The sequence below is a fragment of the Pithys albifrons genome, chromosome 22, assembly GCF_047495875.1.
Source record: "Pithys albifrons albifrons isolate INPA30051 chromosome 22, PitAlb_v1, whole genome shotgun sequence".
NCBI classification, from domain to species: domain Eukaryota; kingdom Metazoa; phylum Chordata; class Aves; order Passeriformes; family Thamnophilidae; genus Pithys; species Pithys albifrons.
This window is the reverse complement of record NC_092479.1, coordinates 1910745-1933889: the sequence shown is the minus strand read 5'-3', so window position 1 is coordinate 1933889 and position 23145 is coordinate 1910745. Positions and strand designations below refer to the sequence as shown.

At 51.8% G+C, this 23145-nt stretch overlaps 1 protein-coding gene across 1 annotated transcript in view; it reads right to left on the bottom strand.

Annotated features, from left to right (window-relative positions):
* Positions 1–23145, bottom strand: part of EPHA8 (EPH receptor A8) — a 51021-nt gene that overhangs the window by 12296 nt on the left and 15580 nt on the right. The window contains exons 3-5 of the mRNA XM_071576007.1: positions 16408–17071; positions 3497–3652; positions 1285–1620 (exon numbers count right to left, since the gene is read on the bottom strand). Coding sequence (XP_071432108.1) covers positions 1285–1620; positions 3497–3652; positions 16408–17071 — 1156 coding nt within the window. The remainder of the gene's footprint in view (positions 1–1284; positions 1621–3496; positions 3653–16407; positions 17072–23145) is intronic.

Genomic DNA, 23145 nt, shown 5'->3' with positions numbered 1-23145 from the left:
ATGCCCCAGCTGGAGCTGTCACAGCTGGAGGAACCAACTCACCAGCCTCTTTTCCCACTGAGAAATTTCCCCCTGGAAGTTCCCCAGAGAGTGCAGTGGGTGCTGTGATGGGCAGGTGCAGCCATCAGGTGCAACTCACAGCAAGGGCTCAGGCACCTCTTGTATGACAAACTGCTGGGGAGAAAAGGGATGTGGCAGCTCTGGGGAAGACAGAGCTGCTGTGGCTGTGGTTGTGGCTGCAGTGCAGGGGTGTCATTGGAGCAGCACAGAGACCAAAAGAGGCCCCAGGGACTGCAGAAGCAGTGGGACGCTAGGGACTGAAAGGCAGCGATTTTAGCTCAGTTCACCTTTGGGCTGCCTCCTCTGAGAAGCAGAAAATGCTGTTGGTACCCAGTACCCTGGGCAGATGGGACAGAGTGGGATGGTGGGAATTAGTTAAAATCCATGACCATGTGCAATGCCATTGTTCCAAACAGCCCCAGGGCATCTGTGCTGCATGTGCCTCATCCCTTGCTCAGCCACTGGGGCTGGGGGACAAGGATGACCAGCACCCAGCACAGGTAGGACCCCTGTGCAGTGCAAGGGTCCCGCAGTACCCCTGGAGGGCAGGGATGCTCTTCTGTGTGCAGCAGCTGGAGCACTGCCCATCACAGCAGATAAACTACCAAATTCCCAATCCTGCTGGTTTCACAGCACCTGCAGCACTTTGCAGCAGAAAGGTTGAAATGGGAATATTCAGCACTTCCTGAGAGCATCTCACTCTCAGACATCAGGCTGAGGCAGCTCATCAGTACTTGGAGAGATTGGTAGGGATTGAGTCATTGCCACGTGCTGCAGAAGTGCTGTGGCCTGGCATTAGTGACAAAAGAGCCTGTTCTTGTCCCAGCCCTGAACTATTGCAATGAGGCTCCCCAAGTTTCTCCCACTGGCACTCCTGCCATGAAAGCAGAAGGGGCTTAGCATCATGGGAAGTTTCTGTGGGGTCATTTCAAACAGGAGGATTAACAAGGAGTGCCAGTCCCTTTCCTGATCTCTCTGCCCACAGCATGCCCCATGGTAAAGGGCTCTGGAAGATGCCCAGGCGACCCTGGAGCAAAGTCCTGTCCCACCTCAGCAGAAAGGAGAGGGGACACATCTCCTGGAGGTCCCAAGCCCATCACCAAACCAGCTCCTCTCTGTTAGAGCAGGTCCTGGCTCCTGCAAATACTGGTTGGAGCAATGTCAGAGCAACATCAGCATCACCCATACAGGCAAAACGCAGAGGGAGGTGTCTGCTCCTCCTACCTGCCTGGTTTGTTGTAATGTTGGCCACTGCAGCTCTCCTGGACTCCAGGCTGAGGTCAGAGACGCCGTTGACGGCCTCAACCCAGAAGGAGTAGTTGGTGTGTGCCAGGAGGTTGGTGACAGTCAGTGCTCCCTGCACCAGGCTCATCTGCTGCGGGACAAAGCGGATGCCGCTGCCACAGCCCTCGCACGGCCCCGTGTCCCCCGCGCAGCGCCAGCACTGCACGTTGTACACGATGTCGGCACGGCCCCCCTTGTCCAGGGGTGGGCCCCACTCCAGAGTCACCGAGGTGCCATTCACACTGGAGATCAGGTTCACAGGAGCAGAGGGCGGGCCTGGAAGAGAGGCAGAGGTTAAGGCACAGCAGGTGGTGCTGGGGTGTTGGGAATAGAGGCGTGTGGGACCAACAGAGATGTGCCTTGGTACCTGAGCACACAAACAGTGCTGCAGGGAACACAGACATGCCCAGAGAGGGGTATGCTCTCAGCACAACACAGGAAAGACACAGACAGGGCTCAGGATGAAATGTCATGGAGGTAAGATGCTCTGGCTCAGGATGCCAAATGCTAGACAGCAAGAGCTGCTCTGGGCGAAGCAGGAAGCAATGGTGGCGCATGACATTTTTGGGGAAGAGCCAAGGTGTTGATGAGCTGTATCTGCTCATCTAAAGGAAAGGGTAAACTCACATTTCCCAGAGAGATTAATAAACCTGGGGGGCTATCCCTTAGAGAAACACAAGTCAGATGTTGCTGACCTGTCTTTCACCCTGACCTTAGCAAGCAGCCCCACACCCTTCTGTCCTCCTGGACCAACTACAGAAAGGAGGACTCCTCCTGGGATGTCCTGGTCCCCTTTTAATAGCACTGGGCCCCTCAAAGCAGAGAGCTGAGATGACACCATATTTATTTGACCCTGAGATTGGCTCAGTTGGTTAAAACTTGGTTGTAATAATGCCAAGGTCATGGGTTCAATCCCCTGTGTGGGCCATTGACTTAAGAGTTGGACTCGATGATCCTTGTGGGTCCCTTCCAACTCGGAATAGTCTGTGATTCTGTGATTTATATGACAAGCCATAGTTACCACTGTATACCCACAGAGAAGGAGAGCACAGCAAAGCTGGAGCTGCCCCCATGGCTGCTCAGAGGTGTCTGACCACTCAGTGCACTTCTGCAAAGGACACCAGCAAAGTTTGGAGCTTTGGGTGGTGGAGGGGAGGAGTGTGTTGGTCCCTTCTCCCAGGGAACAAGTGACAGGACCAGAGGAAACAACCTCAAGTTGTGCCAGGAGTAGGTTAGATGCGGTATTAGAGAAAATTTCTTCACAGAAAGGGTGGTCAGACATTGGAACAGACCACCCAGTGCAGTGGTGAAGTGTTCAAAAAACTTGTGAATATGGCACCTGGGGACATGCTTTAGTGGTAAACATAGTGGTGCTGCTGGGCTGACGGAAGGACTTAATGATCTTAAAGGCTTTTTTAACCTTAATGACTCCAAGATTCTAAGACTCTGGACAGGGATGTTTGGAGAGCAGGATGGCACAGGATGAGAATGACACAGAGGCAGTGAGGGAGTGCAGCTAAGGGAGGTCTCAGCTCATGGCCAGAGACTCAGGCCTCTAGAGCACCTTGGGCAGCATACACAGGGGCAGGGGTGAGCCAGGCTCAGCCAGGGAGCAGCTCCTGTGTGCAAGGACGTGCCCCCTGCCCCACTGCAGCATGTGGGGGTACCAGGGCAGGGGGTACCCAGAGGGTACTCACGTGTGCAGGCACCAGGGCAGCCGGGGCAGGGGGTACCCAGGGGGTACTCACGTGTGCAGGCACCAGGGCAGCCGGGGCAGGGGGTACCCAGGGGGTACTCCCGTGTGCAGGCACCAGGGCAGCCGGGGCAGGGGGTACCCGGGGGGTACTCGCGTGTGCAGGTACCAGGGCAGGTGGGGCAGGGGGTACCCGGGGGGTACTCACGTGTGCAGGCACCAGGGCAGGTGGGGCAGGGGGTACCCGGGGGGTACTCACGTGTGCAGGCACCAGGGCAGGTGGGGCAGGGGGTACCCGGGGGTACTCCCGTGTGCAGGCACCAGGGCAGCCGGGGCAGGGGGTACCCGGGGGTACTCCCGTGTGCAGGCACCAGGGCAGGTGGGGCAGGGGGTACCCAGGGGTACTCCCGTGTGCAGGCACCAGGGCAGGTGGGGCAGGGGGTACCCAGGGGTACTCACGTGTGCAGGCGGCCGACGGCGGATCCTGCACTGCCCGGTAGAAGCTGCTGTCGCAGCGGCACACACGGGCTGCCCGGCTCTCCGAGTGACTGTGCAAGGGGCATTTGGCACACAGCTGGTCCCCAGGGGCCGACTTGTAAAATCCCAGTTGGCAGGCTGCAAGGGGAAGAGCAGAGGTCAGAGGGATGTACTTGGAAGAGGAGCCTTCCACAACTCAGAGAATCTCATCAGCACAAAGCTGGACAGTGCTCTGACAGTCATGGCGTGAGAAACCAGCCCTTCTCCCCAGTGCCTGTGTGAGTCCTCTCCAGCTGTCCAGCTGCAAACTGGGCTCTGTGAAAACTTTTGTCTGTCCTCTGGGCTGCACCTGCTGCTATCTTGGCACCTGGTCCTCACTGCTCCACAAGCAAACTTGGGTGCCTCTGCCACGCCTGAGCAGCCTGCAAAGCTCTGGGTGTTCTTGTGCCTCTGCCTGCTGTCCAGAGCTCTCCCTGGTGCAGCCACTGTCTGGCCCAAGGACAGGGAGCCCACTGCCCAATCTTTATGAAGGGACAGAGAGGACAAATGAGCCAGCCTTGAAAAAAATAAGTTTTTTCTTACAACACAACCTGCCTGCAGTTCCTCTGCCTCCTCCTGGTGCAAGAGTTCATCCCACACCTGGGCTGGCATCGCAGTGCTCCATCTCCCTCTCCCAGCAGCCTCTGGGGTAGATCATTTGTCACACAAACAAACAGCTCATCTCTCGTTAGGAAAATCAATTTATTCAAGAGTGACATGTGGCATGTCATATATCTGGGGGCGGAAGGATCTGCCCTTTATTGCAGATTTAGATTCCAAATAAGGAAAACAGGTTCTGTCTGGGTCCCTGTACTCATGATGTACTTTTAGGATCAGTTCCAGTGATTCAAGGATTATTCCTGGCTCTGACTCATCTCTGTTTTTCCCACTGAGGTAGTAATGTCTTCATTTTCCTGTCTTTACCTCCAGTGGACAGATCTGCATATAGCCTCAATTTTTGCTTCCAAGCATGTAGAAGGGCTTTGTTTGTGATCCACATTCCTGGGGAACTGGGTCCCTCTATGCTGTTTGTTTTCTTTCTAGGTGCTGATTCATTTTCTTTTTAATAACACTTCTTTCCTTGCCACGCATCTCCCTGGACTGCTACCAGCATATTCCACATATCACACATTGCACAGAGCCTTTTCATAACTAAGCTACTTCAGTAAAGGCAGCTGAAGGCAGTGCTCCAGCCACATACATCCCTGGTGTGGGGACCTCTTACTGGTCCTTCTTCAGTCTCTGTCTCTGGTTTCTGTGGCACTTTTGCACCAAGTGCTCCATTAATAGCAGGGCAGCAACACCACCAGCAGGATGGTGGTTCATGTGCTGCATGTGCCAGACGTGGTTTCACAGGTTGGTGTCGCAGGTTGGTGTCACAGTTTGGTGTCACATCTTGGTACAGCAAGGGCGAGCAGTTCCAGAGTTTGCTCCCAGACACTTGCTCCTCCACTCCCCAAAGAGCGTCAGAGCAAGGTGCAGAAATGCCCAAACTTGAGTATGCCAGACTGTGGTGTTGACTGGTCATGATGATACCTCACACCAGGGACTCTCTGCCCTCGCCAAATGCCCCCTGATGCTGCAGCACCCTCTGGTCTGCAGCCCTTTGGTTTTGAGTGTAAGGCTGAGATGAGCACTGGTACACTGTTCTCAGGTGGAGACAAATTCGAGAACATAGCCAGCTGGTGAAAAAACAAAACAAAACAAAACAACAAAAACCCCTCCCAAACAACAAAATAAATCTGTAAGAAAGAAAATAATTTCCCAATTTTTCCATGTGGGAAAGGATGAAGACACAGAAAGGACACAGATGGGAGCTGAGCAATGGGACAGCCCTAGTTGGTCCTGGGCAGATGCAGGTCAGAAACTCCTGCCCTCAACTTGTGTGAATCTCCCTTGGACCTGCAAATCACCATCATCTTTATCCATGCAGCAACCAGTAGCCAGGGACTCATGATTCCGTAGGCACTGGAGTGGTTCCCTCAACCAATATTTAATTAAGGGCAGAGAAATCAGTGCTATCTCAGGTATGGAAAGACAAGCAGCAGGAAGGATGGAAACACGAAGTGCAGCAGATTTGCACAGAGCAATTGTAATCACTTAGCATTTAATGCTGTAAAAAACCCATTAATTACCTGTACCAATGAGTCACAATTATTTTAGATGCACTCAAGGGGAAAATTATACTAAATGACAAATTGCAAGTAAATTTGTGCACCAGGGCAGAGCCATAGGAAGCCATCTCCTGGCACATGGACAGCATGAGCCCACCAGCAGGCCTGGGGAGCACCTGGGGATGGGGCAAGCACTGCTCAGGGAGTCATGCACCTCTGGGCGCCTCAGTGCTGCTTCAGAGGGAAGCAAGACACACATGCAAAGCCTTTCACAGGCATAGGAGAGGGCACCAGGTTGAAGCTCCTCAAGGTATGAAATCCCCAAAGTACAGAATGCTCTGGAGTGAGCTCTCTCATGCCAGGCCAGTGGCACATGGAAGACCAGGACCTCCCGGGTTGGCTGTGGGAAGAATAAACAGCAAAGAAGGAACAAGCAGAAAAAAATCAATCAAATGCACCAGGTATAAAATCCAATGGGCTCCACAGCCATGGTTGGGGAGAAGCCTCTCAAATCCAAAGCCACCCACCAGTGAGGTGTAGAGTGGTTGCCCCACTGCCTTCAATGCAGTCCATACTGCCACCTGCCAGAAGTGCCCTCCCAGGAGCCCTGGAAAAGGTAGGGTTTCTTTTTCTCCCATTGTTTCTATGTATTTGATACCCTTGCTCTGCATCTGAGGATCTCAGATCCTGCCTCTCTGTGAACCACCAGAAGTCCTGCTGCTGGTGTCCTCCTGTCCCCAGTGCCACTCCCAGCCAAGGCAGCCTGTCCCTGCTGTTTTATCTCATGGTGTGGTTTTGCAGTGCATGTGGGACAGTAGCAGCCATTCACCTGCCACTCAGCTCAAGACTTGCACACCCTCACTGAGCTTGCAGCCTCTGCAGACTTGGCTGGTCCCAGGATCGCCAGTAGAGCCTACAAATCCCACCACTAAACCTGTACTTGGCAGAGCACATCTCCACGTATGTTGCATAGGTGAGTCCCCAGTGATCAACCTCAAACCTGTCTGGGTCAGTTCCATGGGGCTTCCTCTGATCTCCCCACCCTGCACAGCCCATCTCGCCTGTTTTCCCTGCCCACCACACCCATTCTCACATGTCCTCTGCCCAAGGGAGTGCAGGTTTGTCTCAGGAACAGTGAGTGTGGGGAGGGATCTGCCAGCCATCTGGAGTTCGGTCCATTTGTTTCCCTCCTTCTCCATCCTCTGGGGACAGGACAACATCTGCTAATAAGCTGGCAGAGCTCGGGAGATGACGGATGGACCTGTCAAGGATACGCTGGCTGGGAACAAGCTGCTCTTCTCACTCTGAAGTGGCTGTCTTGGACTAGTGCTCTGCTGGTGCCCCTGAGGGACCACCAAGGGCTGCTTTTGTGGGGCTGCAAGTGCAAGCATTGACCTCATGTCACTCCCTCTCAGCTCCATCCTAAGCCCACGAGGTTTGGGCAGGGTGAGGGCACAGCTGAGAGGGTGCCATGGGGCAGCTCTGTGACACCTGTGCCATGAACTGCCCCCTTTCCTGACCCTTCAACAGATCTGGGCATCTGCAAGCACCAGAAGAGCAGTCATGTACCTCCCTTTGGCCATGCTGAAAAGAGATAGAGATGGAAATAAAGGTGTCACAGACACTGTGACAGCCTTTAGAAACAGGCACCAGTCCCAGAGCCCTCCAGGCTGTAGAAGCTAGCACAGAAAATCCAGCTCCTTTCAATCCACTTTCAGCATGATGCCTCCAATCTCAGCTGCCATATGACACAGGCACTGAAACAGAAGCAGGTTATTCTCAGTCATGTCTTAAAAAGAGGCATCTGCCTCAGTGGCCAAAATTTTGTGTTTTTGCAAGGCTGTGCTCCCCTTTCCCCAGTCTCAGACTGGCCCATGCTCCTGGTCTGTAGATCATACATTGCTTCATGGCCCTGCTGATGTTCACACATCCTCTGTGTGCTCTTGCCCCTGCACCCCCTGGTCACTGCCTTACCTCTGGAGCCTGAGCACCACATTAGCCTGACTACAACCCAGCTCCCACCCTGCAGCCCCTTTCCATAGCTCACAACCCCTCCTGCTCCCAGTACAACCCATCACACCATTTCATACCTGAACTTTTCTCTGTCATCCCAGACTCCACCTCACATCACTGCTGCTTGGGCCTTATTTCCACAGTTAACCCATCTCACACTCCTTTGCATCCCTGAGTGTTTCAAAGGGGTAATGGGGGCAGTTTTTCACCCATGAAGACTTTGCAAAGCCAGCAGAACCCTGTGCATCAGGCTGCCAGCAAATGGCATGCGCTGCAAAGGACGTCCTGCACCCTTCTTGCTAACACTCAGACTTCACTGCCACCAAGACAAGTTGTATAAGGATGGTCCTGTTCTTCCAAGTAGAGAAATTCCACTTGGAGTGCCGGGCAAACGGGAACTTCAAAGATCATCCAGCTCTCCCGCCCTGCCATGGGTTGGGACACCTTCCACTAGAACCAGATTACTCAGAGCCCCATCCAACCTGATTTCAGCTCTGTTGGAGACACACCTGACTCTCTTCTGCTCTTCTTCCCCACCTCTTTAAAAAAAATAAAGAAAAAAGAAAAAAAAGAGAAGAAGAAAACATCCCAATCCCAGTTTGCTAAAAGTGCTGCTTCTGCTGCCGGGTGCAAACATCCTTCTGTGGGAGTGGAGGTGATGCTGTGCAGCCTTGTGTAGGTGAGACAGCTTGGCATACCAAGAGCAAAGGCTTTTTTATAAAGCTTATCTGGTGAAATGCTACATCTTGCAGGAGTCAGATGGAAACAGGCAGCCTAATGCCAGAATTAGAAAAAAAGCTGTTTCCCAAACTCAGTCTTGTCAAAGAGTTTTAGACACAACTATCCAAAGCTTCTGAAGAAACCCCATAGATTTCATCAGATCAAAACCACACCCAAAAAACACAGTCTAAAGGAAGGAGTGGGGCCAAATGGGAGCACCCCTGAAGGTGACAAAGCTGAACGTAACCCTGCTGTGAGGCAGAAAGGAAGAAAGGACACACAAAACACTAAGATCTTCATCCCACCACTGGCAGGAGCTGGAATGCAGCTTTGAGGGGCATGTGAGACCTCTCACCATACCCATATGGCTATGGATGTGTAGAGGGGCTGAGCTGTAAAGGAAGGGTTCCCAGTTCTCCAGCAAGTGAAGAGTATCATATGGGCCAGCACAACACTCACCAACGCACAGCTGAACCCCACCAGCCTTTGAATCCCTTTCTCCTTCATGGAGAAGTGTCAGCAGCAGCAGCTTGTTTTCAGAAGGGGAAGACATCACACAAGCAGTGACATGGGTGGGATCTGGAGCTCATGCCAAGTACAGAACAATTTTTTGGCAGGGTCCTACTGCTCTGTGGGATGAAGAGCATCTTTCCCATGCAAGACAATCCCACTAAACCTCTGAATATGCTGGTGGGGAATTTGAGGTCCCCAGCCCTGCACTGTGTTACACTATTCCCAGTGTAAGGACTGGTGCAAAATTCCAGGTCTTTCTTGCAGTCTGTCCGTGTCCAAACTCTCCAACAACAGCTTCCCAGGCATCTGCACATTGGAAATCCAGAGCAACAACCTGTGTTCATTACCTGAACTCAGCCAATTCTGTGGAAGAGTTCAAACAAACAAACAAAACACCCACATTCCCAAACTGGTTAATGTCTTTAAGTGCTGCCTGTTCTATTCATAACAGCCCAGCTGCACTTTGGCACTTCTTAGAGGGGCCACAGAGACCTACTAAGCACAAATGACATTTGTTTCATCCCCATCACTACCCTGAATTCCAGCCTAGCATCATTCTCACCCCTTATCTCTCTCAGCAGAGAAACAGAGAAAACTCAGAGGAAAAGTGGCAAACAATAAAATATTCAGCCAGGAAAAAAAACGGTGTTATTTTGTTGGTGGGACAAGGGCAGGTCTGCAGGTACCTCTGTCCTTTTGTTTGTTCTTTACTGGAAAACTAAATAAATGGGTTTAGGTGCTGGGGTGCTGCTTTGTTTTATTTTCCAAATGATTGCAAATAGCCACTGGGTTTTAGAGGAGGGAGTGAGGGTGCTGAGATATTGGGATCACCTTGTCCTGCCCCAGCCTTCTCCAGCATCCTCCCTGGGCTGACTCAGACACACACACAGAGCAGCACCTCTTGGAGCCAAACAGACCAGCAGCTGGGGCTGTGACTATGAGCTGGAAGTCCTGGTATAAAGCAAGTGTGAATCTAAGGATTCCATCTCAGGGCTGGATAACCCTCTAGGGGACCAAGTGTTTCCTAATGAAAAAAAATGAAAGGGAATAGATTTTGATAGATTTTAGGAAAAGATTCTTCCCTGTGAAGGTGGTGAAGCCTGGGTATGGCTTTCCAGGAGAAGCTGTGGCTGCCCCAGCCCTGGAAGTGTTCAAGGTCAGGTTGAATAGGACTTGGAGCACCCTGGTATAGTGGCAGAGGGTGGAACTGGATTAAATTTAAGGTCCCTTCCAACCCAAACCTTCCTATGATTCTATATTCCTGCACAGTTCTAGCTTATGAGTTTTGGAAAACAAACTGGGGTTTAGTTTTAGAATGAAGAGCTTTGGGATAACCAGAAGGGGCTATGGTCTCACCAGCCAGTACTACCTGTATTTTACAGAGCATCTGATGGCCTTGCAAACCACAATGAAAACCTTGACAGTCACTTACTTTCTTTGAATCCCTTGTCTGGCATCAGTGAAAGGACACTTGCATAACTCCCACAGCACCACTTCAGAACTGTTTCTGCTCCTGCCCGTGGGAGTTTTATCTTGATACACTCTCGTCCCCATCTCTGTGGGGGACACCCAGGGCATTGGTGCCATCACTTCTGGGAGTGACAGCCTGGTGCCTGGCCAGCAGCCAGGGATGCTCAGAGCAGGCACCACTGAGGTGCAGCACCACCACCAGTCCTGTGGTTTGGACCTGCCATGTGTATGCTGGGACTTGTACAGAGATTCGTCTAGAAATCCACATCAGTTTGCAAAGAATTTGAAACATATTCCAAGATGCTTCCTTAGAGCTGCAATGACAATATACTCATTAAATCATAGAATCACTGACTGGTTTGGGCTGAAAATCTCATCTGGTCCCATCCCCTGCCATGGGCAGAGACACCTTCTGCTAGCCCAGGTTCCTCCAAGCCCCATCCAACCTGGCCTTGGACACTTCCAGGGATGGGGCAGCCACAGCTTCTCTGGGCAACCTGTGCCAGGGCCTCACCACCATCACAGGAAAGAATTTCTTCCTAACACCTAATCTAAATCTTTCCCATGTCCTTGTACAAAGTTTCCCTGCCCCCTTTTTATAATTCCCCTTTTGACACTGGAAGGGTTGACTTGGATCTCCCCAGAGCCTTCCTCAGGATGAACAAGCCCAGCTCTCTCAGCCTATCTCCATTGCAGAGGTACTTCACCTCTCAGAGCATCTTTGTGGCCTCCTCTGGACTTGACATACATTTTGACAGACATTTATCTGTCACCTTAAGATACAGTACATGTGCTTCCAGACTGGACCTAAGGGAGGATGCAATGGACCCAAGGCAATGTTTGTTAAGATCTCAGGTTTGCTATTTGGCAAAGACATCTGTGACCCCCAGGCACATTTTGGGGGTCCTTGTGTAGTTCAGAGTCAGGAAAAAGGGATTTTACTTGAAGTCAGCCCAGCAAGACCTGTGTCCTGTTTTCAAGAGAGTAGTCTGTGCCATGAAGATCATTTCATGTGAAAACACAATGCTCCGAGCTCATGGTTGCTCTGGGATGGAGGAAAAATTACTGTTAGGAGAAAAGGGAAGAGAAGCCTGAGACTTCTCAGAGCATCTCTGACTTTGGAAGGAATAAGGAGTTTGGAGAGAGAAGGAAACAAAGCAAGGCTCCAGTGGTCTTCCATAACCCACTAGACTGTCTTTCCTGCTCCCTGAGTGCTTCTCCACCCCTCTGCATGCAAGTAAGGGAGCACAGGTTGTGGTCTCCCTGGGTAGGTACCCAAGACAAGCAGTATCCCCCTGTGCACTGCACTGGGCAAAGGGTAGTTCTCCTCATTCCCAAGGACAGAGACAGCAGGTCACATCTCCACCTTTCCTTACCTTCCAGTATCAGCATCTGGACCACATTGGTTCACACAGGTTTGCTGCTGTGGCTGCAGGTCAGTGTCCAGCCCAGCTGGAGTCCATGACTCTCACCTGCCTTCCCCTGCCAGTGGCTTCACCCAGGACATTTTGTCCCCAAGTGTGTGGCCAGGCTGTGACCACCAGCATGGTACATGGGTGATGGTGTTTCCCCTCCTCTCACACCATTCAGCTTCGCCCCCTTACTCCACCAGCTGTGGGACAATCTCCACTGACTTTCTTCATAAAAGTCCATGGATGTAAAACTGTATTCACAAGCACATAATTACCAAGCTGGGTATTTTCTCCTCTTAATTAGCAATGCCGTGGTTCTTTAGTTCCTCGATTAAAGTTGCCCACAAGGAAGGTTTAAGGTACATTAAATCTGCTGATTTGTTCATCAGTGTGAATCCCCCCAACTGGAAAAAATTAACTGGCTTCCAGATTGCTAACCAGACTCTCCAGATCCATTTCCACCAGCCATGTCTCACAGGAGACAGAAGAGCCCAGCAGTCCTTTCCCTACTCCCACCTCTCCTTCAGTTTGGGAGCTGGAGGGGAAAGAGCAGTGGCAGCATTCCTCTATTCTCTTGTCCAGAGGACAAAGGCCATTTCTTGGCTAAGGCAGAACTGGGTAAAGGCCAGCCCAGGGCCAGATCCTCATTCAGCCACACACAGCAGACCCATGTTTGGTGGCTGTTCTCACTCAGCCTGTTAGCACCCATCCTCATGTGCAAATGGGTTGATGGAGCAGGAATTAGGAATTGGTCAGTTGCTGCTCCCCCATCACTGTTTTCCATCCAAAGGGAACAGCCAGGCTGAAGGCCCTGAGCACAGCAGAGGGAAAGCAGACAGAGGATAAGATGCCTGTTCCCAAACTTTAGACAGAAATTTCTGAACCACTCCTGAAAGTCATAACATACCACAAAGATGCTCTTTGGAAATGGCATTTCTGCCAAAGTCTCATCCACCTGCTCTCACAACCAGGAGGAAGGCCTGTCCCTCTCTTACCCTTTTCCATTTGTTCATTTAAAGACAACACTTCCTGGGACATTCTGTGCTCCTGGAGGTCTCCATGGCTGGATGCTGGATGGGTTTGTGTCAGCTCCCATAGAGCAGCACTGTGATCTGTAGTCATGGCACTGTCACTGATGCTCCTAAACAACTCTCTGTGCATGTACAACCTCTGATCAGCTGAACAGGTTTCAGCTCGGTTTGAAGTTTTGCTCCCTGATAGCTGGTGAGAGATGCAGCCCAAGGAGTACTTCAGATCCACCTCGAAAGGGGGACCCTGATGCAAACACCATGGATTTGCCAAGGTCCATCCACCAAGGCCAACCAACACAACATAAAATCTTGGTGGCTCAGGGCCTGGCAGCCCTTCCCAAAAAGGGGATGGCAGGAGCTGGTAGGAAGGATGTGGTTGAAGAGCCACTATCCTCACCTGCCTGAGTCTCTCTGTCCACCTCTCCATCCATCCACCCACAGGACATGGTGCACATCCCAGCTCCCAGCCTTTGTGGGGGTTATGGATCCGTCCCTTCCCACAGAAGTAGACCCAGGGTTAACATGCTCGCCTTTCCCATCTCTCTAATTGCACTGACCTTATTGAAATGGGTATCTTATTTGTCCTGCACAGCAGCTGCATATCAATAAGGTGAATTATGCTGATTGCCTCCTTATCTGATAAATAGCTGGGACAGATCCTTTTCTCTCCTACTCTTGCTTATTCTACTGTTTAGGCAGAGCAGTTGCTATTTGCTGTTTGTAAGAGATGTTAATGTGTCGTGTGTAGACTGATGAATTTCAAGGAGGAAAGAGCAACGAGTCTGAGGCTGTGGGTGACGGGGTGGGGGAAGCAGAGTCCTTCAGAACCTTGAAACCAAGGGAAAAACAAGTGGGGCAGCAGGGCTATACTGTTCCATGAGGGGTTTCATCCTTGGGATGGCTGTGGCAGAAGATGCTGTGGGGTTAAATGCTGGGAATTTTAGGTCCTGTCAGATCCTAGGGTGCCATCAGGAGCTGTGGGATTTCCTGCCCAAATCTGGTTTTTGCCCAGTAAGGCACTGCAGTGTATGTGCTCAGTCACAGCTGGAGAAGAGGATCCTGTGCCTCTGAAGAGGAATTAGGCAGAGGCATTAGGCGCAGGTACAGGGGACAAATGTCTGGTGTGATGCAGGGCTGTGACATATCTGATGCCAAGCCAGCTGGCATCCTCTGGTGGTTCTGAACCTACTGCCCTTGGGCTGAGATCTACCTCCCTCAATCCCATGGAAACTGCCCCTCATATCCTTATGGCAAGTGGCAGGACATCAAAACAAGGTGAAATGTGTGCATCCCCCTGACATAAGGGCAGAAGTCAGAGATCCCAGACACCATACTCTTGCCCCAAAAAAGTGGCATCCAATGTGATAGACGACAGCAAAGGCCCATCCCTGGAAGTGTCCAAGGCCACACTGGACTGGGCTTGGAGCAACCTGGGATGGTGGAAAGTGTCCCTGCCCATAGTGGGGGGGTGGAGATAAGCCTTAAGTTCCCTGCCAACCCAAACTAGTCTGACTCTATGACTCTGTAAAGGGGATGAGAGACAGGGAAGTTCCCTATGTTCCTACACATCCTTCTACATGTCACACCTCATTCCATCCTTCCCAGCCCTGTGGCACAACCTTCCTTCTCCTCTGAAGGGCTGAGAACAGCTCTGGCTATGGTCTGGATTCCTGAGCTGTCCTCCATCACTCTGGCAGGTCCTTAGAAAAATGAAAGTTAAAGAGGAGGGGGAGAAACCTCCACTGTTCAAACATCTTTAGCTTTGACAAATAAGGCGTCCAGCTGTGAAAGGCAGAAGGAAATTAATTTGGAATCACATTTTAAACACTGTCATAGAGGCAAAGTATCTTCTCTCTAATTTCCACACATTCCCCCACTCCCCCGCCCAGGCAAAAAATGAATTTCCCTGATATTTATAGAAAGATTATTAGGGCTACTAGGAGTGATTTATATCATCTCATCCCTGTGACCGAAAATGAAAAATTGCTGGGGCGACAGCCACTGGAATCCTGCTTTTGTTCGCCTGACAATTAAAACGGCTAATTTCCAACTCCAAGAGATCCACAGGCATTATAAATCACTCCAGAAAGGCATTTTTCAGGCTGAAAAATGAACTCTGCCCAAATCAGGCACAAGATCAGAGATTTCTGTTTGCTTTTGTGTATAAATATATGTACTCCTGCTCCACACCCACCCACCCAAGGAGATGCAAGGAAGGAGGTGCTGTCCCAGCTCACTTGATGTTGGGTCATCAAGTTGTGTTGGGAATCAGAAAAATGGGACAGGGAAAACAGGAGGAGGAGAAGACACTGAGGTCAGAGAAAGCCTAGTGACATTTCTGTCCTGTTTCTGATGCCATAAGCCCTGAAGAGTTTTGCTGGGTCTGGAACCATCTCCATACAGAGGGGTCACCTGGGGACACATGTTTGACCACACTTCCTCCTATGCCATGCCTATGGCAGGAGTAATCCCACCAGAAAAAAGCAGGAGAGCACAGCAACTCTCCCACAGCTTTGCTCCCAGGAGAGAGCTATTCTGCCTGAGGAATCACAGGAAAATGAGGCAGGCAGAGCACATCAGTGATGCCACAGCTTCCCTCAGCCTCCTGGCTTTGGGATCTCCTGGGCCAGAGTCTGCAGTACAGGACTGCTGAAGGAGAATACAGGGAAGATGTGTTTGGTTCTTCTGAACTAACTCGTAGCTTCTTGCAGTGGTGGGGCTGGACCCAGCTCTCCAGGAGGTCCTTGCTGGTGCCCCCTCCTACAGTAGCATGTGTCTGGCCCCACACACACCTTGCACTCACTCTTTAACATGATGGAAGACCCTTTCTGAAATATTAGATCTACTCCAGAATAACTTCCAAATCAATGGTTGCAGACAGGAGGAGGATTTTTGGAGGGAAGCATTTATTCTGCCCATCCTGTGTAGCTGGGGACCAGTAGGAGCCAGTGTGGGTCCCACCAGTCCCTAGATCTATTCCAGTTCAGCGTCGGATGTCCTAACCTTGAGTCAAGTCTCCCTAAGACAAATCCTTCACTTGACATTTCCACGAAACTCAAACAAAGGCCCCGCACTCATATTTGTGCTGCTCCCCTCACCACGTCCCATGAAGGAACCAAGAGCAAACAAATCTGCGAGGAGGGCTCTCCCGAGGAGCCCAGGCTCTGTACACACATATCCCTGTGCCAGCCGTGACTCTGCTGCTGGTCACCCCTCTTGCTTATCACAGTTTGTACAGGCTTGCAGCCTGCCCAGAGGCACAGAGGGCCCCCGGGAAGGCTCCCCGTGCCGCTGGACGCAGGGCTATGCAGCATCCCTGGGAGGGTGAGGGATGGACACAATGACCTTGCTTCTTTTTGCTTTCCTCCCTTTCATAGCCCGGCCAGCAGTAGGGTGTTTTGGGAGGCCAAACAACACATTTTGGAAGCATGAAGTCAGCCAACAAAGGCTTGGGCAGCCCTGAGGCTCGCAGAGGCTGGCTGTGCCAGTTTTTGTGAAAAGGCATCTGTCATCAGCCCTTCCCCAAAGAGGCAAGAGCCCTTCACAGCCATCCCTCCCCCAGGCAAGAGGCAGGGACTCACCCATGCAGGAATCGTGCTGCTCTTCATAGCCAGCACTGCACACGCACTTCCCGATGGGCACCAGCCACTCTCCCTCGGCACTGCAGTACATTTTGGGGGTGTCCCTCTCCTCCGAATGGCCCACACACTCTCCCCGCACTTCCACCAAGGAAGATGAGTCTGCCCCAGTCACAGCCTCGGAGAAGGATGCCAAGTTCCTCACTGTAGCCGGACACTTCTTGTAGTACACCCGCACTGAGACGATGGCGATGCACGCACCTATGTCCTGGAAGGCCAGGTAGAACCCCCTCTTGCTCAGCGGCCCCACGCCCCGCACCTCCGTGTTCAGCTTTAGGCGCCGCACCCCCAGGTCCACGTTGGTGAAGCTCTCATCTGCTGCAATCGTGTCAATCTTCGTGAACTGGCTCTCTCGGGTGCTGGTGCCCAGGTCCCGGTCAGACTCCATGTAGTAGAGGTTGAAGGTCTCCTTGCAGGTGCCCAGCACACCTGGCATGCTGTTACAGTCCCTCAGTGTGAATTTGATTTCTGCATAGACCCGCCGTGCACCATCCCGCTGAACCCAGTTGGTCCGCAGCCAGTTGTTCTGGTTGGGGGTCATGACATTACAGACCTGGTAGGTGTGGATGGGGCTGAAAAACTCATCCATTTCATTGATTGAATCCCACTGTGGGACAGAGAGAGAAGAGGTCATTCCAGATGTCCCTGACCACCAGGTGAGCATGGAGCATGCAGGAGTCTGCCATCTCCCACCCTAGGACGAACTCCCTCTGCTCCTGTGCCTGGCTGGGAAGTCACTGCTGCCAAAAGGCAAAAGGAAATGAGGAGGAGTAGACTTTAACCAGCATGATTTTGGGCAGTGACTGTCACAGCCTACCCTGATGCAGTGCTGTGTGAGGTGCACCCTGTTCGCAGGCAGGAATGCCTGCATGAGGCTGATGTGCTGGCAGGGGCTCCAGACCCTCCAGTTCATGTCTGTGAGTCCCTTTTCTTGGTGCTCAGCCTCTCATTTGCAGCTGCAGCAGGAACGTTCTGTGTGGTGCTTCCTTGCGTCTCCTCTGGCTCATGCACTGTCCATGCACAAACTAAACAGGATGCTTTCCATCTGGAGAAGGAGTTTCAGGGCGGACAACACAGGGTGAGGGGAAGCATGCAGTGAACACACGACTTCCAGCATGAAATGGGGCCCCCTGGGGGCTCAGAGCCCCCTTCTTCCCTGCAAGGTGATGTCAGTGTGGCTTCTTGGTGTGAACACACAGTGCTCAACCAGAGCCTGGATGGGGGCTGGCTCTGGGAACATAGAGAGTCATGGCTCGACAGCTCAGGGGTGAAAATTCCATGTTGCAGGTTGTAGCAAGCAGGATTGCAATGGAGGGTGGTCTGGCTGAGTTTAGGACAGGGACATGGGTGTCACACAAGGGAGGGATGCTTAGTTTTAACTGATGTGAAGTGAGTAGTGATATTTGGAATACAAATGAGTTCCATAGCCAAGGAACAAGTAAAACTTAGTTGTTGGGACTATGAGACTCTTCTGGGGGCTCACTCTTGCCTGTCATCTCCCTCTTGAATCTCACCAACCCCCTGCCAGGACTCACAGACCTTCTCTGGGAGCTTCCCACCACCTCTTCAGCTCACGTTCAGCCCAAACGAGGCACTCTGATCACACTCCAACACATGGGTCCTGGACCCTGAATTTTTATGGGAAAAGAGGAGGAGGAAGAGGAGCAGAGAATTTCAAGCCTTCTGACTTTTCCCCGGACTTAGAAACAGGCTGTGAAGATGCGTGAGCCCCACCCTCATGCTGAAATCCACCTGTGAGGGCAGCCCCAGACGCAGCACTGCAGAAGTCACAGAACATGCTGGCACTGCTGCAGCACCTGCTGCTCTGCCTTCCAAATCATTGGCCCCCTCCTCACCCCAACCTCAGCACCCCCTGTCTGCACCATCGTGGGGTCCTGGGAGCCCCCACCTCAGCACCGTGTGCACCTGTCTGTCTGGGCAGACTGGGGGAGCCAACCAAAGCCCCCAACCCTGCTGCACAGAGCAGGAAAATAAATCTTCCAAGCAGCATTACAGCTACATTAAAATAAACTGCTAGGCTTGGTCTGGCAGGGCAAAACTGGTATTTTGTTATGTGAGTGTTGACCTGTGTTTCATTACAGACACAAAGCCAACAGCAGCCCCGAGAGAAGGATGCTCATCCGAGAGCAGGTGAACCTGAAGCCTTCGCCCCAGTGACCATGGGACCTGACAAGGATGCAGATCCACTGGGACAGACACTTGCCAGCCTTGGTGTGTGGCTCCCAGCACTGCAGGGACAGGACACAGCTAGGAGAGGGCAGCACACCTCCAGAGCATGAGAAATACTGGAAAGATGTACCAGTGATACCTGTAGGACAGCCCACTCCCTTCCCCACTGTCAGATGGGAATGTCCCTCCTCATTTGACCTCCTTGACCTACAGCTCTGGGGAGGTGTTGTGGTGCCTTCTGCTAGTGTGAGCAGTCGTTTCAACGATGTACATCTTCAAAACTCTGCCAGCATCTTGCATTTAGGAGAAAACTCTGCTTTTCACTCCTAAAGAGCTTAAAGCAACCTGAAAGAGGCAGAAGCCCCGGGTGCAAACTAACACAGAAACTAATTTCAAGGGGAATATGCTGGCAAAGAGGGAGAAAGTCGAGTCACTGTCAGGGGAAAAAAGTGCTTCTGGTTCATTTAAAAAAACCCTTGTCTTCTGAATTCCAGAAATGCCCAGGTTTGTCTGAGGATTGCTGAGCTAAGGCAGACAATGAGAAAGGTGCCAGGCTACTGATGTGCTTGGCTGGAGGGGTGAGGGCAGCACCCCTCAGCTTCTCCAGCCAAAAAGACGAGCTGTGACACCCAGGACACTCTCCTGCTGTTTGGCCAGGGCATACAGTGGTGCTCAGAAGTGTGGGCAGCATCAGGCATGGCACAGCCCTCTGCCCATGGCTGCAGGAGCCACTGGCTCCCTCATCCCACACCCACCTGTGCACATGCTGAGGCTCTTCAGAGGTTGTGGAAGTCACTGTCAAAATTAATCAAGCACACATTAACACAACATTTGTTTCCTGTCGTTTCCCTGCTGAGTTTCCCAGGGGGGAGTGAGGCAGAGCCGTGCATGGAGGAGACACACGGGGCGAGGGCAGAGGTGGGGCTGAGCAGGGATGCCACTCGACCTGTGCCAGCTCCCCTCAGCAATGCCTGCGGGGCAGGGCTCCTCCAGGAGTGTCCGGTAAGGGGAAGATGAGGTGATTGGCTTCAGCTTGTGTGGTTGCTTTGGGTCTCCAGACATTCACATCTTTCCCAAATCTGGCAGAGGAGACACAGCTCATGACTGTAGTGTCCCCACACCCTTTGGCACTGCCAGAGCTGGCAGCATCCTCACTGCTAGCAGAGCAGAGGGACATAAATATTCAGCTCCAAGAATGGGCTACAGTCGGCATCAGGGAATGTGCTGGCCTGCAGGGCAAGTGCCCTCTGACCATGGAAACACACGGGGGCAGGCAGGCCACCTGAACCTGTGGCTCAGAAGCCATAGGTGAATCTTCCCAGCATGTCACAAGGCAACTGAGGTCCAATGAGCTCTGCAAGTTCCCAGGACCTGTAGGGTATTTGGGATCACAGAATGCTTTGGGTTGGAAGGGACCATTTTGTTCCACCCACTGCCATGGGGGTCCACTAGACCAGGGTGCTCCAAGCACCATCCAACCCAACATTGGACACTTCCAGGGATGGGGCAGCCACAGTTTCTCTGGGCTACCTGTGCCAGGGTTTCCCCACCCTCACAGAGAGGAATTTCTTCCTAATATTCAATCTAAATCTACCCTCCTTCAAGCTTAAAGCCATTCTCCATTAACCTGTCATTGCCTGACCTTGCAAAAAGTCCCTCTACTGCCTTCCTGAAGGCTCTTTTAGACACTCTCAGGGGAATGGGGGAGACGTGCTTCAGGAATTCCCATGACTGGAGAGGTTTTTCTGTTCACATTAGTTACAGGCTCTGTGGGCAGGGCAAGGTGTCTGTAACACTGGGTGCCATTGGGTGAAGAGTGTGGGCCCTGTGCACACCCCTGGCATCATCAGCTCTTGGCTGATGGGTTGAAGTGGTTTTATTAGCCACACCTCAGCTCAGCCCCACCACTGCGATAAGATCCCCCAGTGAGATGGAAATGAGGACATCATAATTAACATGGTGAACAAACGTGCTGGGGGGGACATGATTGCATCTGCATTCAGGGCTTTTGCCTAATAGTTTAAATTAAAGTCAACACCAGTTATAAAAAAATTTGCCAGATTATGAAAGGCAAAAGATGCAAACATCAGATATCTGGGCAGCTGTGCAAGGTCTTAGAAGTCTCCCAGGGCCTGTGTAGCATAGCAGAGGAGAAGGAGGAGCAGAGGACAGACTGCCCCCCTGGAGCAGCAGCTCAGCCTCCCACCATCCTCACAGTGCCAAGGGAAAAGGTCTCCCCAGTCCTGGGACAGCTTCCAGGAGGCATGCCAGGTCTGCCTGGCATAACAAAGCTTTTGTGACCACTGAGACATCCAGCACTTTCCTTCCTGGTGAGCCACAGCATGTCACCAGGAGCTGCCAGGTCCCTTGCACCACTGTCATTGGGAGAGGAAAAAAAGAAGGATGTTATTGCAGCTATAAATCATTAGATGGGAGGCCTTAATGGAGATAATCCCCATGAATTCAGTCACTGCTGGGGCTAAGGAGGGATTTGTCAAGCAGTTAACTACCCTGAGCTTCACTGAAGGTGATTAACTCCTGGTAGTGACCAGCATCTGGGGAATTAGCAACAATCCAGCATTTACTGAACAAGCACGGGGAGATGAGCTTTTATCTCAATTACTAGTTTAAATCTTTATTTTCTAATATTCTGTTCCTACCCATCTTTTTTTTTCCCAAAGAACATTAATTTCACTGCAGTCTGAGCCATAACTTGCTGGTTGTTATTCCTGGATCCAGGCAGAGGCCTCAGCTTGGAAGAGAAACCCAAGAAATGCAACAAGGACATCAAAGTGAGGGAGGGCAGAGACACAGCCTGGGCAGATGGGAGAGCCCCAATATCTCTTGCTCTGAGGAGAAAGAGATGACCCTGAAGAGGATTGAAATGGAAAGGAGACAGCACAGCTCAGACTGGGGCTGGTGTTTTACAGGGTGGGCTTGGGGCCTTGTGATAGACAGGGCTCATCCCAGCCATGAACTGGTTGTTGGCTGCAGGGCCAGAGCCAGGCACAAAAAGTCCCCTGGTGCACAGGCTTTGCTCTGCAAACAGCTTTTTCCCAGGGTATTTACAGCATTGTGAAATCCTCGTCCCTGATGCACAAACACTGCTGGGAACACAGTCCTACAGGCTCGTCTGTGCTCTCAGCTGGGTGTTTCAGCAAATCTGCTGCCTTTCTGACAGTCTTCTCCCTGAGCACTGTAAGATGAGGGAGGAGCACTCTTGGCTAATTGTGCCCAGGGGCCTCAAGATACATCCATTTCCAAGGAGCAAAGGGGCAGAGATGAGGAGCTGCAAATCTCCTCTGCAGGTCTTGGTGCTCCCACCAGCAAAGCCAACGCGGAGCATGCCAGGTGGGATTGTTGGGGATTATGTTGGACTCAAGGACCTTTGTGGGTCTCTTCCAGTTCAGGACATTCTATGATTCCGTGATAGGTTTTGGAGCAGACGCCTGGGTGGCAGATGCCCACCAAGTCTCTGGGCTGACCCCAGCCCGTGCAGTGAGGGGGTGTTGTGGGGCCAGAACACGGAGGTGCTGATGGGTGGCAGATGCAGAGGTCATGGGCAGCATGTGGGGGGCCTTTCTCAGCACTCAAGGTACTCCCATTCTAATAAGCTTTTGCAAGGCATCATTCAAGCTCCTTAGATACCCTGTGTCTGAACAAAATAATTTCCTGTTTGACTTTGTAAATCAAAGTAGACGATACAATAATTATTAATAATATGTTGACTTATCTCATCAGTGTTTTAATTAGTAAGTAGAAAAGCAATTTGCAAAGGGGCTGATCAGGCTCCCTCTGACCCAGCAGGTCATGTGCTGAGCAAGGAGAGGGGAGAAAGAGGCACTGGGGCACTGGGACGTTTTGCTGGGGAGAACTGGGATATGGGAACCATGGGAGGGGAAGGGGCAGCCTCTTTGACTACACTGATAAGAGTTTAATTTTCATTGCAAAGGGAATTGTTCTGGGAAAGGAGCAGGCTGCAAAGCTCCTGGGAGCCCTTTGAAGTTATAATTGAGAGGAGCTGCAGCCTGTGGGACAGGGATGCTCCCTGTGACCCTTCCGCTTCCTGCACGTGTCTCTGGGATGGAGGTGAGGGGGGGTTCGATTAAACCCCTGAGCAGCAATTACAGCCAATTACCCCTCAGTTAATTGTCTGGCAAGAAAAAATGTCAAAACAGGCCAGGCATGGCTCCCTGATGGTCTGACACTGCCCAAGGCCCATGGCTCTGCTGACCCTCGCTGTGCCCATTGCTCCCAGCCCCTGCTTCTCTGCTCTTGCTGGCCCACAGTAAACCCAGAAGAGAAATATCCTTCCAGTGGGGCAAGTTCTCTTTTCCCACAGGTGTGATGAAAACATCAGGACTTTTCAGATCCTAACCTTCCAGTTTTGCAATGCTGATGCTTTGGACTGTTGCCCTGACTATCGGAAGGCGTGGGATCTCCCAGCCCAGAGGAAGAAACCTCTGAGGCTGCTTCCTTTTGTCTGGCATT